Source organism: Aplysia californica, unplaced genomic scaffold (genome assembly GCF_000002075.1).
Source record: "Aplysia californica isolate F4 #8 unplaced genomic scaffold, AplCal3.0 scaffold00246, whole genome shotgun sequence".
Lineage (NCBI taxonomy): Eukaryota > Metazoa > Mollusca > Gastropoda > Aplysiida > Aplysiidae > Aplysia > Aplysia californica.
Window position 1 is genome coordinate 463,274 of NW_004797516.1, and position 15,296 is coordinate 478,569.

The 15,296-nt window shown below is 38.2% G+C and overlaps 1 protein-coding gene across 1 annotated transcript in view; it reads left to right on the forward strand.

Moving 5' to 3' along the window:
* LOC101858413 (tRNase Z TRZ1) overlaps positions 1 to 6,306 on the forward strand; it is a gene marked incomplete at its 5' end in the record, with an annotated part of 7,307 nt that extends 1,001 nt beyond the window's left edge. Inside the window, 4 exon segments of the mRNA XM_005100390.3 lie at positions 1,319 to 1,526; positions 2,993 to 3,185; positions 3,959 to 4,057; positions 5,024 to 6,306. Coding sequence (XP_005100447.2) covers positions 1,319 to 1,526; positions 2,993 to 3,185; positions 3,959 to 4,057; positions 5,024 to 5,256 — 733 coding nt within the window.
* Between the last annotated feature and the right edge of the window lie 8,990 nt (positions 6,307 to 15,296).

Here is a 15,296-nt window from a genome sequence, read left to right on the forward strand (position 1 = left end):
GGGGGGGGAAGGACATCTGGACCTCTGATGCTGGCACATCACTAAAACCAGGGACACCTGTCAAACATGAAACATCAGCAGACATGAGAACAAGTACTTTTGATTAATTGAAAAATAGAACATGCTCAAGGAACATACTAACCCATTATAATCAGTCGGTGGCCTAGTGGTTACGCTCTCAGACTCGCAACCGTAAGGTCGCGGATTCGAATCCCGTCCTTGGGAAAATCACTTTGCACAAATTTTCCTCACTTCACCTAGGTGAAAATGGGTACCCGGCTATAGACAGCGAAAGATCTTGTCAGTTTGATAGTGTTGAACGCCTGAAATCCGCAGCTTGCACTGTATGCTTCCTCGGAAGCTGAGAATGTTTCTGAGTTGTCTCAGAGGGTCTGTTGGGGAAATAATAGTTGTAAAGCGCATAGAGCATGCTCTTGAGCATGGATATGCGCTATATAAATGCAATTATTATTATTATTATTATCTTCTAACAAGGGAAATAACCAACTTTTCATTAAATGAGACTTATTACGCTGATTACTTCCCTTTAGTCACATTGCGAGGCGTTAATTTTTTGGTGAAAAATGAAAAAAAACGGGGGGAATCCAAAAATTATGCTAATGTTGCAGAATTACGCGAGAAAACGCGGTCACACAATCGCATAATCCTACAGGGACAGATTATAGTGGTCCACTGGCAGGCTTAAACTTTTGATTTTTTTGTGTTATTTGCAAGATTTTGGCATCACCTTTCAATCTGCCATTTTACGAGGACTGGGAAAAAGCATTTTTTTGGTATCAAATTCATTTTCTGGAGCTAGAGATTTTTAGATGTCTGAATCAGTGAATATACAGATACTTAAATTGTGGTTGGGGCAACTTCATTTGAAAATGCCTTCAAAAGGTACTGCAAGAAAACAAGACCGCTCGACTTTTGGCAGTAACCTATTTTGCATTTAGCCACCCCTGAAGCAAAACTAAATCACAAAAAAATCCGTCCACGCCCTCCCTCTCCTCTGATTCACACCTTACACACACGAGTTCCACTCCATTCGCAAACCGTTCGGAGAAATAGAGTTCAAGTTTATTTTCCCGATCGATTGGAGAAATGTACAGCCAGCCTTTTTTTAATGTCCATAATTGAACAATTATGCCCTGATTTATATTGTCTTGTAAATAATTATTTTCTTTCTTTATTTAAAAAAAAATTCAAATGTCAACTTTTCCTGCACTGAGGGTAAGTTTTTAATATAGGCCTATATTTTTTTGTTTTTTTTTTGTTGGTAATTTAATTATTATACTTTTCTTTTCCAATGCAGGCATGGTCATGTGGATCACATTGGAGCTGTGGCGAATCATGTGTCGAAACGAGGCTTGAATGGAATGAAACCAGCTCGTTATTTTGTTCCTCCCCACTTAGTGGATAACCTGAAGTCAGTCACGAAAGCTCATTATGAAATGGCTGAGACTGTGGAAGCTCTTGAGAATGTAAAGGTTCTACCGTTTGCAGAGGGGGATTGTGTAAGGGTAAGTTGAGTTTCAAATTTGTATTTTGCTTTGCAGAGGGGAGCTGATGGCAGCAATCTACAAGAAATTGGGCAGATGATCAAAATGCCAATAAGGGATGATGCTGTGTTTGTAAATAATTATTTTTTGGAAGTGGCTCTGTGTACCGCCCTCGCTTGAAACCTTTCCAGAAGAAACTGAACTGTATTTTTATAGAATCACTCCCATCTCGTGCTGCTACCCATGCTCGTTTTTCTCAATGTATTTGTAGGGGGGGGGGGGGGGGGACACACACAATATTTTAGGCGTTTTTTTTTGTTTTGGGTTTATGCATGCTTTTGTAGTCATTAGGAGGGTTTCAGGGGGTCCTCCTCAACGAGCGATTACATGTAATGGCTTTTTAGTAGAGCCCCCCCCCACCCTAAAATGATGTGCCGTAACATCTATTAATTATGCCAAATTGTGTTCAGGGCCCTGAAAAGCTACAAGGTAACACCCTAAATGAAACGCGAGTGATTCTATAAAATTACCAAATAAACCAAATGGCCGAAAGATGGTAGAATCCATAACAGCACAGGTCCAATAAGTACGGTAGGCCTAGAGTGATTATCAAGGCAGTGAGCATACTTAATTAGATTTAAATCTATACTTTAGAAGGCTGTACACATAGCCAGAAGGCTCCATACGCATAGCCACAGGCATTATTTTATTGAATGGAAAACATGGAGTGTGCAAGTTGAGGTTCTGCCTTTTGTCTTGACTAACTTAGTGGAAATTTGCACTGCTGCTGTTGCTGTGAATACCCACACTGCATGTATATGGTAATCATAAAATGTTCTCAGCAAGTGGTTTTACAAAATTATTATATGGCATTAGTGTCTTACTGGACGCTTATTGTGACATTTAAAAAAAACATAAATAGTCATATATACAAGGACATGATTTAATGTACTCTATAGTAAATAGTAATTGCTACAACTGCTATTATATCTGCAAACACTCCATTCTGGATGTGTCAGTGGCACTCATAGGACTTAATTACAAGTTGATTATCTAGCTGAGAGGCAGCAGCACTTCTCAGCTTCACTACCAGAACTCCTGGGTATGCGGCGATGGTCACTACGGCTTGGCTTGATACAGTGTATTTGTCAGGCTACTTGGCGGAGTACGAAATTTGCTTCTATTTCTTGTCTATTGCCATCTGAAAAGGATACTTAAGACTGACTGTGTCTGTGCAGTAATAATAGTAAAGCTCTTGGCAATTGTCTGCAGAGGGCATGAAGTTTGATTCCCAAGTAAGAAAGTTTTTCTTATTGAGTATATTTGTCTACTGTGACATTGTATTAATCTAGACTGTCGGGGTTAACCCTGACAGGCAGTATCAAAGCAGCCCACCCCTGAAATTATCTGAAATATGTCGATGAAGGCGAAACATATCTCTACCATCTAAGATTGACCTTATGTTTCCACTTTTTCGTCTCTTTCAGCTCAACAGCAGGTTCTTTGTAAAAACTTTCCCGACTGTGCATCGGATCTGCAGTCAGGGTTACATTGTGTACAAGGAAGAGAAGAGGCTCAAAGAGGAATACAGGGGAATGGAAGGCTTTGAGGTGGCAGCTCTTCACCGGGAGGGTAGAGAGATCCATGAAGTCAGCATTACTCCTGAGATTGCATATACAGGTAGATATGTTGTTACCTTTGCTGGCTATGATGATGAAGCGGAGTCAAGATTCACTTGTGGGGAGAGGCAATTTCAGAATTTAAAAATTTATTTATTGTTTTTTTTTAAATGGTGCCCAAACAATATTTGTAAAGGACTCATTCTCTGTAAAACTTGTTTCCTCTGAAATAATTTTTTTTTATTGGTAAAATTTTAAATTGTTCATTGATTCATCCAATACGCACTTGTTATGTTTTGTACATTGTGTAACAAAATGTAATTTCCAGTTACATTCTTACAGTTTGCCTTGCTGTTTTGGATTAACTGAAACTAATTGGTTTATTGATTATTGTATTACGTGTCACCGTATCCATCCAGGATGTCTTGCACCTGGTGTTAAAGGTCCGCGCTCATATGACCTTAGCAGTTGCGAGCGCCGTAAAACCTTATACTATACATGTTAAAGGTCCAAATGACATCATATTTTTTTTTAACATAATTTCTTTAAGTTGCCAATCCCAGATTACACAGACTAAGAATCTGAGGGCTGTTGGAAAAATACAGTAAATTGTAAAAGTGATCCCAATTTTAAATCTAAGTGCTAGTTTAGTTTTTTTTAAAGGGAAAGCTGCTGCCTGGTGCTATAGTTAGGCTCTGTGCTTTTGCTCACAGAAGCTGTGAGTTCAATTCCCAAGTGAGAAAGCTGATAAGTTTTCTTGAATCCTTTTTTTGATGATTGTTTTTGTTTTTATAGTAACTGATATCTTTGCTATATTTATCTCTTTTCTTTCAGGTGACACAGTTTTTGATATTTTCCTGAATCCTCCAAATCCAGATCTGCTGAAGGTTAAGTTACTGATAACAGAAGCAACTTTCCTTGATGATGAAATAGGTATGATGTTTGGTGTTTCTCTTGATGTGGAAAGTTCTGTTACCCTGTTGAATCCTTTTGTGAGATAAGGTGATCAGCCGTCTTAATTTGGAAGGACAAGTTGATTGACGTTATTTATATGGTCTGCTCTTTCTCCTTCCTGTTGGTGTTGCATACAAATTTTTCTTTTATCAGCTTCTACACGAGATACAGCTTCTATCACAGTTCAGCAGCAACATCACAGGAATTTGTTTGTCTCTGCTTTTACTTTTTTGGTATGGAGGATGGGACTGATAAGTCCACACTTACTGCACTCTCATTGGGACCACCTATAGGCACCAGTTTCCATAGTGAAGTGGTGGACACTGAGCCAGTTTGTACAACAACAAAATAAAATAGAAACTTTAAAAAAAATGTTAAACTACATTTCTTTGCAGCTCTGCGTCTTTTTAGTTTATTTAGAAGTGGAAATAAACCATATTTTATTTCCATTTTTTAATTTCTCATTTATGTATCTGAAGTAATTTTATGAGTTTGATGTTTCTGGAAGCGTGATAAAAAGAAAACTTTGGAAAAATAACAATTACTTTAATTTCCTATCATTATTATACAAAGTGATGTTAACATTGTAGTTTTATTGTTGTGGCTCATGTTTTGCTAAATGACAAGAGAGTACAGGTTTGAAACCTGTTTTCTTGTTTCCTTTAGTAGTTTAAGATGTGTCTTCCAAATTTTTATAAGCACATATATATAAAGATGCTGTTTCGTGGGGTGCACATCAAGAATTGATGGTTGTGGGTATAAGTTGGTTTGATGATACTTCGAAGAAATGAAAGTTTCAAAGGCTACATTGGTCAGAAATGGTAGCACCGAGTCCGCTGTACGTTGGCCAGTGTGCTGATATTAACTTTGAAAACTTTCCCCATGTACCCATTTCTTTTTTGAGAATGTGAATGTGCTAATATTGTTACAAATTAATGTTTTCAGGTAAGAACATGGTCCAGAAAGCGAGAGACAGAGGTCACACTCACTTGTGTGAAATTGCGCAAAACGCAGAGCTCTTTGAGGACGTTGAACATATTGTCCTGGTCCATTTCTCCAACAAGTACCCTCCCAAGTACATCAGTGACTGCATCCGGGACAAACTGCCTCTCTCATTGAGGAACAAGGTCACTCCTGGGACTGTTGCAAAAGCCACCAAGGCTACATGTCAGTTATGATGAATACAGCTTTTAGCATTTTTTAATAACGTTATAAATGATTTTATGAAGTTGTTAAAGATAGTAGATCAAAGTGGTCTTCATATGATCGTTTGTCGGACAATCTTAAGCCGGTGGTTGGAGGGCAGCACAGTATGATCCTACCTCTTTTGTCTTGCTTTTTCCCCAGCGCTAAATGACCATTTTTGTGTAGAGATGTGCTTCTTTTTATTCAAAAGCTCCAGTGGGATGCTGTAATATATACTTTCATTGGACTCTAAAGAATATAAGGAGCATCCATTATTACCCGTTTTTGCAGGATTTCCAGTTTAGATTGTTCTAAACTGACTTGTTGGTGTACAGGCATCTGTGGTATAGCGGTTAGGCGCATCACTGTTGCTCACCGAGGATGTGAATTTGATTCCTGTGTGGAGGTTGTTTTTTTTATCGAGTATATCGATCTACGGTCTGCTGGGGCATTTCCCTCTCAGCGCAAGTTGGTCTTGACAATGACATGCAAGGTCAAAGCAACCTACATCTTAATTGATCTTTATTTGTACATTACCGATCTGACGAGAGTAATCCATACGAAACCTGGTGGTCCGTTTGGAAAAGAACACGTGGGAACCTTTGAAACGTTTGCTAAGTGACTTCTAAGATGTGGCTGTCATTTCGTGTTAGCTACGGAGTGGTCTGAAGAAAGTTGAGTCAAAATTGATCTGAATTGTGTTGTTGCAGTGTAAAACTTCTACAATTACTTTTTACCTACTGGTTTATGTACGTCCCTTGGATTGAAAGGTCCAAGATATCTCCACATTGTGTAGGGAGATGTTAATTTTGGAATATGTTTTCCTTTTGTGCAAGTTATGACTTAGGGGTCAGACTGATATTAATATTAATTTGTGTTCGGATTTGATTGTTCTTGTGATTTTTAACTCTTAAATTTGTTTTTAGGTTGGCTATTTTTTTTTTTTCAAACTAAAATGGGGCAGGGTTTTTTTGTTGTTTAAAAAAAAATCCTTATTCTTTCTTTGCATACTCAGAGTTTGTTTAGGAGGTGGAATTTTCAAAGTTTGTTGTAATCATCAATGAAGAAAAGTGTGGGATAGGAATTGGGTTAATGTTCAATTAGCCTGGACTATTGAGGACTTATATTACAGTAGGCACCTGCTGTCCCTGTTATGGCAGGGCGGGGACCACATTTACATACACTGTGGCTAATGAGTAATAAATAGGATTGTGTTTATGACACAGATTACCCCCTACCGATTTTTCCTTTCTTTTCCAGTGATATTATTTGCTCCTCATCCCATCTTTTTATTACCTTAGTCTCATGTAGGTTGACTAGACATCATTTGAGGTGCAAGGGAAGCGTTAAAAACAACAGGCTCTACTCTATGTGCTTTACAACTATTTTGTAATCAAATAGTCACTACAGTTGGGAAAAGGAACATACATAAAACTGCTGTAAATCAACCACCCGGTGCCCACTTTTCATCCGGTCATGTTTTCATTATAAATCTCACTACTCCACGGAAAGGCAATGTGACGATGTTTTGCCACACTGAGATCATGCTATCGTGCTAAGTCATTCAAGTCACCGATTGAAAAAATCTGGGTTAACACCAAAGTATAACCAGCCTCTCTCCTTCCCCCCGTATACATGTCATAAAATGTAACATCTACACAGTCAACTTAGGCCTCTTGTGGGTATGTAGGTACAATTTAAATGACCATGGATGTTGTTTTGCTTCATTTGCTTTTTTCTGCTTTTTTGTCCATTTGTTTTAGGATTTTGGCAATGGTTGGACCCAGTTATAGCTGAGCAAGTCTTCTTTTCCGAATGCCTGCTATGAATGAACTTTTTAACTGCACATATGAGATCGGGCTTGTGGATAAATATTAAGAAGCCTGCTATAGCCGAAATGGTGTTATTACCAAAATGTCATAAGATGGGTTCACTCCTGAGTAATTTCAAATTCTTGTATGACTTGTAAAGTGAATGTTTTTGTCGAGTTTTGTTCTCTTTCTGCCCTGAAATTATGTGCAAGAAGTTTAATTTTTGTAGAGGGCATTTGTTCTTTCCGTCGGTTCTTTCTCTATGCCAATCTTAATTTTTGCAGAACATTATTGTGCCAATGTGCTTCTCAAGCAAACATTTCAGTTCTACTTGTCTTTGTTTCATTCACAATGACTCACTACAACTTGTTCGGTGGGTGGTTGGCATGTGCTCCGGTGTGGTTTGGGCCTTCTTTCCTATTAAATATCTATCCTCCTTAATCTCTCCTCCTTTTTAGTGTTTGTCACTCTCTTGAAACACCTGTATTGTTCGGCATTTACATAACCTAATTGTGTTGCGAGCCCTGCAAAAGCATAGCTGCCAACTTTTGAAAACTCAAATAAAGAACACCTAAAGCGAAGGCTCTGTAACTAAGTTATACCTTTAAAAAGCAAACACTTCATCAATGCTCACCTTACCAGCATGATCAGGAATGTTGCAGATCTTTGTTTTCATTGCTGACATCAAAGCAGACATTTAGAGATTTAAATATGTGTCAGGTTGCTAAATATGTGTCCAAGAAGATGTCAAAGCTGTTAGCTGTCTTTTCCAATACGAGAATTACAAAACTACTGCTGGTTGTCCTTGCTGTAATGAACCTTTGTGGTGGATCCCTTTGCTGCTTTTAGAAATTCAGTGCTAAATTCCTGCTCATAGCACTTTCCCACCATGTAGGACTTGGTGATGAGGAGGTTAGAGACAGGGTTTCATTCTTCATTGAACCTCTGAAGTCTGTCTTGTTCTTCTGAACTTGACTGAAAATCCTTTCACTTTCACTGTTGCTGTGAGGGATTGTCAATAGCCTAAGCATGAAGAATGCCAGTCTTTCATATTCCGGTCTCACAGTTGCATCCTTGATATCTGAAATGGCAAATCACTGTTTGGTAATAGGCTGATCAAGAAGAGTATCAAAACTTTCCAGCTGACATTTGCAGAATTCTTCTTCCAGATCATCCAAAGCCCTTTCTCTCTGCTCATCTTGCCTCTTCAAAACCAGGACAGGGGAGTTGGAGGTGAAAAATCTCACTGAAGAGTAACTGGCATCCATCCTTTTCTTTGTGTCTGCAACCTGAGCATGACGAAGGATGTCTGACTTGAGATTAAAGCTGGAGATAATGTACTCACAAGCTACCATGCAGTAGCTCTTCACATGTTCATAAAACTTACCCCTCTCCTTCATGCTGAGCTAGTCAATCGCACTCAGAGTACTTGATCCAACTCTGATGTCCACATTGTCTCTGTGCAAAACTGTTCTTGTGATCAATGCAGAGAAGGTCCCCAGATAAAATGGCACTTGGCTTAAAAAAACATGACGGTATTTCCTTCAGACAGTCCATAAGAATGGGTTCCAGGGTATGGATAAGTGGTTCTCTTGTTTGAAGGCATACATTTGTGTTTTCAAACATTCTATAAAGAACAAAAGAAAATGAGCATAAGCTCTGCATAGGTCACCGTGCAGCAGTCTGATTTGCTACCACTCTCTTTTCATCAGTCTTCTTTCCTTTGGTCTCTCTCACGATTCGGCCCCGCCAGGTGCGTATTTTAGAGAAATTCGCCTATTTTTTTTAAAAATATGGTGCGACGGCCGAGAATATATACAAACGTACACAGACCCCAAATAAGGTGCAGTTCCATTTTTTACGGAACGGTTGGCAGCTATGCAAAAGGCTAACTAAAATGAAAATAACTTGTTTAGCCTACATTTTTCCAACGCAAGGCCAGATTTTAAATACAAGATATTGTTATAAGTGTATTTTTATTTCTATTTTTTTGTGATATAGGCTCTTTGTTTAGATGGACACTTCTATTCTGTTTTAATGATCACATTCCTTTCTTGAATATTCTAGTATTGTGTTAGTATATTACTGAAATGTGATGCATCGTGGTGAAATCAGGCGCTCATCAAAATAAAGAAATCAAAGAAATTGGCATTTTTCTGGCGGTCGAGCAATTTTGAAAAAAAATTCTTTTTTTGGCTTTACACCTTTTATGTCCATTTAAAGGACTCATTTCTGTGTGGATGTTACAGAAATACGGTGATTGAAGGCAGAACAAATTTCAATTTTCAGTTTCCAAAGGCTCTCAAACTATGGAAGTCACATATAACTTTGGCGGCCATTTTCTCACTAATTTTTACCTCTGAAATCAGGCGACCCCCACCTCTTTCAATCACAAATATTTCGACTTCTATTCGAGATAGATTTTAAAATTTTTCACCAAAGGCAAGGCAAAGCAAATAAACAGCCTTTACGATGATGCCAATAACTCCATATGCCCAAATTTTGACGAGCGCCTGATTCCACCGCGACATAACACAAATGTTCTTATCACCAGAGAGTAGATGAATGTTTCACCATGCAATTTCCCCCCCATTTTGGATTCCCATTGACGCAGGGTATAATCATAATGGTAATAATGATAAAATAATAATAATCACATATATGTAGCTCATATTGACGCTCTACAGCATGGTCTATACGCTTCACTACTGTACATTATCATAAATGACAAACAGTGCTTTGTGGGTCTGGCTTGATGAGCGACACTTGTCACTGTACCATCCTGGCTCCTTGCCCAGAAAAGAAAAATGACGGAGAATGGTCATCATATTGGTCATGTGTTGTGGTTTTGAGACAATTTGTTTGGTCATAAATGCGTCATGTGACCAAATATGGACACTGGATGTAATGGACCGCTGACTCAAGAACAAACTGTACCACTTGTGGTGAGTAAAATGTGACCAAAAAAACCCTGAGAGTTTGGATCCATTTAGCATTTTCGCTTAAACAATTCTGAGAATTTCACAGATTTTTTTTACCACTGGTTGCTCACAGCGAAGACTTTTAGTATTTTTTATTGTAAAGATGAAAAAAACCCAAAACCCGAAATAGCTGCAATTGTCTTTTATCACTTTTAATGCAATTGTCGTCCAGTACACTTTTTAACATTTACTGATTCTTGTTCTTGTTATGTTTGAATTTATTTTATTTTTGGAATCATTTTGGGTCTGAGAAGTGCTTTCAGTATGCACAGACTTCCTATTGTTCCTTTTTTTTTTCTCCTAAAATTATGCTCGTCTCCCATAGACTTTCTGTATATTATTATGACTTGTGCAAAAAAATAAATCATGCTTTGTTTTTATTGTACTCCTTGTTTTGATCAACTTTTTACATCATTCCCCATGCATACCACTCAGAAGCCCCAGAAGTAAAGCATAAGTACCATGATGTGCTGTTTACCAGAATTAATTGTCCTCAAGAAATCTAGGAAAGAAAATGTGACATCTTTCCCATTGGTGAAAAAACACCCATGGTTAGAAATATGGGATTCCCGAGTCGTTAGAACATTTTTATTGGGTGTCTCGGCCTTTCTGCTGGTATGTTGTATCCTTCAGCGTGGTTTGACTCTGGCGGGTGGGGTCGAAAGCCCACCTCATAAATGATCTAAATCGTGTTGATGGGGTGTAAAAACACCTACATAAAAAAACGATGTTTTTAACGTGTCTTGTATCAATGATAGCTATTTGCTTCGGTTACCGGTTAGACTGACTTATGGAGTTCATTACGTAACAATTGGCTTTCAAATGTTTTTCTCTGTACATCTTATCTAGACTACTCGTCCTCAGTAAAATACGAAAATTTTCTAAGATTTTGAAGTCTTTCACTTTAGCTCATTGCACTGTCTAAACATGTCTCATCACCGTCACTCCCAAATATATACAGTCAAACATGGGTAAGTCGAATTCAGAGGATTGTGTTCGAGATTTCCGTAATTCTTCATGTCCGTGAAAGCCCGAAATACACAGAAATAGAGAGAAAATCAAGGGAGGTATAAAGATCCCCAAAACAATTAACATGGTTAGTTCCCTTAATGAACGTGCAGACGGTGTGAAAGTGGCTGACTGCAACGTCTTTCCTTTCCTGTCATTTCATTGGCTTACACAGAAAGTTACAACATAATTGCATGCATGGCGAGCCAGTCATGTGGTGCGGTCAGCATCACTCTCCATTCCCCTTTCTCCGGCTTCTTGTGGTGAGACAAGGACCACATTTTAGCTGTAACACTAACAAAGAAACATCTACCCGCGGCCAGAAAGCCGGGTTTTAAGTTCAGAATGGGAAGTGGATTTGTTCAAGGTTCAAGTGTTGCGTGTTCCGAGTATTCAGGAACTCTGTGAAGTCAATACAAAGAAAACATAGAGACTGAAACGGGACCAAGCATTATGTTGGAGATAGCCGAGAATTCGTGATTTTCGTGTTCAAGATTCATGGACTCTACTGCATATAAACAGTAAGAAGATCCCACAGCTTATGATCCTGGTTTGCTTAAGATCCCGTTATGCTAAGAAAACATAATTTTTACTATACAAAAGTCACCCCTAAGATCCGGCTCTGATTCACTCTGAAGGTCTACATTCGGCTGAGATCTCGCATTTTAGACCATAATTTACGGAACAAAAATAAAAACCTAGGCCAGCACAGCCAATCAACTGAGAGTGAGAGTAAAAAGTTAAGATCATTGAAGTGCCCGTAGCATCAAAGATCAGCTGCTCTCGCAAATGTGATCACATATATAAGCATTGAAATCACAGATTCATACAAATATCTTGGTCTTACAATCGACAACAAATTTACATGACAAAATCACGTAAACAATATTGTTAAAAAGATAAATCAGAGGCTGTACTTTCTGAAGAAACTTGGGTCTTTCAACCTGAATCCATCCATCCTTCAGATATTCTACACCACAATAGAAACTTTGATAAATTTTGGTATCACTTGCTATGGTAGTAATTTGGGAAGGCAGCACATCATAAAAATAAACAAGTTGACCAGAAAGGCATCAAGAACAATTGGTAGAGACCTAAGTAACTTTGAATATCTGCTCAAGACAAACGTTCTAAAAAAGGCGGAAATAATGCTTAGTGACCATAGCCACCTACAGACATCAGAATTTCAACTATTGACCCGCAGTAAACGATACATTTCCAAAAAAGCAAGAACAGACAGACATAGAAATTCATTCGTACCAACTGCAGTGATGTTACTGAACACACAGTACAGTGCTACAAATGAAATGGAGAGAGAGAGAGAAAGAGAAGTTTTACGGAGCCGGTTGTCCCAGCATATGAGACATGTATTTACTAATGTCCTGTCTTGTTGTGCGTATGCGTGAGCGCACCTAACCTATGTAACGACTACTACCATTGATAACGACCAAGACAAATTTCTCCCTGCGAGATGAATAAAGAATGTCATTGTCATCTCTACATATTATACTTGCGAAAGTCTGTCACTTAGGCCACCTAAAACTTCCGAACCATTTAACTTTCGAATATGACAAAATTAATGGTGGTTCAGAATCATTTAAAGGGTGCACAGTTTTATTGAGGAGTCTGAAGTCACTGTTCTTTAATTTTCAGTTTTTCATTAGTTTCGTTTAGATCTATTCTTGGGAAAGTCCGACTTCTAAAACGCCATTGTAAATAAATGAGGTTTTCGTTCACTGGCCGTGCGCACTGTTGTTTGGAGAGTATAAATCTAGACCTTCTAATTTTTTGCATCTCTCAAGATTTATTGCTTCATTCCAGTACTAGAGTGTATATATAGTAAGCCAATGACTTTCAGTTGATGTAAATGCACCGATCATTCCTTTCACCGAAAGGGGACCCATCTAGTTGTAAATAAAACTCAATAAAACGGTACAATGTTATCAACAGATAGGATCACCCCGAGGTGTGAACTGACAGACGCGTTTGTTTTCCTCAAACATCGCACTCGCATCTGAGCTCCCCATCTAAACTAACATCACTCACTGGGGGGGTAGGGCCTTCAAGTTCGCTCCAGGCCGGATCACATCGAACTGTGAACGCTTCCTTGACCATAGCAATAATTGTCTCTACTCCCGAATTTGCAAAAGACTGAATTTTAATTTGATTGGTGTTGTCACAACATAATGGTGTGTAACAACAAAGGCGGAGGAATGCGATCAGAGATGGAAAGTTATACAATTTTGGGACAGGTAAAGGGGAGGGGCAACTGAATAAGCGTAGATCTTGAGACTCACGATAGGGCGACCATTTTACTGGTTGTGGGCCTTAACATGGGTCATCGTAGATATATAGAATTTTCTCTTGGTGCGTCGGCTAAGATCACGTTCGTCTAATAAGATCCTGCATTGTCCTTGCTCCCGAGCACCTGGATCTTAGGGGGACACTACTGACTTATGTAATGTACTACATTTTAGTGATCGACACAAAACGTATCATATCCAAGAAGGATATAAAACAAAAAGAAATTTTTAAACAACAATGATTGAAGTTGAAGCATACATCCATCATTTTATTGATAATTATTGTCCAAAATGATACAGTTAAGCAAAAAGGCTTCCAAAATTTAATGTAAACTTCAAACTGCAGGAACAGAATAACCTCTGTATACTATGTGAAATATATAATAAGATTTTGCAAGTCTTCTGAGGTATGTGCACTTTTTCTAAATATATATACATATATTCATAAAAAATAGTTGCCAACAAAAGAATGAACCCTGTAAATCTGTGCCAATTCCCTTGTATCGCCAGCTTGCAACTCAAAACCATTCACACCCTTTACTTCCAGATAGTTGTATTGTATATGAATCACACAGATGTAGGCTTACAGTAAACTAGTAAAAGAAGCACCGGGATGTCAGGCGCAGACTACAGTTTCTGGAAATTTGTCTGGTATTTCTCCTGTCCTGAAGAATTCTCACACCTATATATATTGTGGACCCCCACAGCTCAAAGGAACTGGAGTTTGGAACCACAATTGTACAATTTACTTAAGCAAGCCATACATGACTTTGTTAAAATGAGAAGCTAGGACATTATGGGGCTGTCTCTGAGGGGAGCTGCAAGACATTCAAAAATCAAATCATTTGGCTGAAATCTTGCATGTTCAAGTCATTGTGTGGTATTTAGTATCAAATCCCCCCCACCCTCACCTAAAAAACTCCCCCAAAAAGCTGGTGTCTCAGTATTCTCTAGAATTCTGGCTATGCTAGAAAGGCTCATCACTCAAAATCAAGGGGTGTGAAAGTCAAAACCATGTAAATAATCTGACTTACAATCTTTATTTGTATTTAATACTAGTATGCTTCAAAGCAAATAATTTCATAGAACAATTTCTTGACTTCTTTTCAAGAGTAAAAAAAAAAGCATTATACATGCCTGTGACAATAGTACAACATGATCAGGTTAAGAAATAAACCTTCATGAGTCGAAACAAACGGTAGTGCAATTATCATTCATTATTCAGTAGTCTAAAAATATAAACGATACAACAAAATCATGACTTCTTAGAGACAAAAGCAGACCCATGGAATTTAAAAAAAATAAAGGAGCAATGAATGTATCAACAAATTTTAAAGTGCAGAGAATAGTGGCAGACAAATAAAATATTAAGCGTGTGCTAATCTTGTTGAATTGGCAAGGTTAGTCGAGTCTAAATTCAGTCAAGAGAAGATATTTTAAAAAATAAATAACTTGCTAGGTGCATTTAGAAAAGAGCTCAAGAATGTGAAGAGTTCCAGGCTAGAGCAGCTTTATCAAGAGGAGAATCCGTTTTAATTGAGCAAATATGCTCGAGTTGTGTGTGAATGTAAACAGGTTGAAGAAAGTGAAGTTGTTTCTTGACTTTCAACTGAGGATGGGGACACTATGGAAAGATCAAGCAACTGGCATAAGAATAAAAATAATAGGAATAAATATGGCCTCTAATCCCTCTAAGCGCTGTTCAATGCAGAATTATAACTCATCTTAACAGTCAAATTAAAGGACAGAAAATGCACTTTGTGCCACTATTTAAGAATACACACATGCGCACGCGCACTCACACACACATTACTCCTAGTCCCACACAAGACTCCAGGGTACGGACAGAGAGATATGGTAAACAGACACATCTCCCAGGCTTCAACATTTTGAATTGCTTTTAATTAAATGAACTTTTGAATTGCTTTTA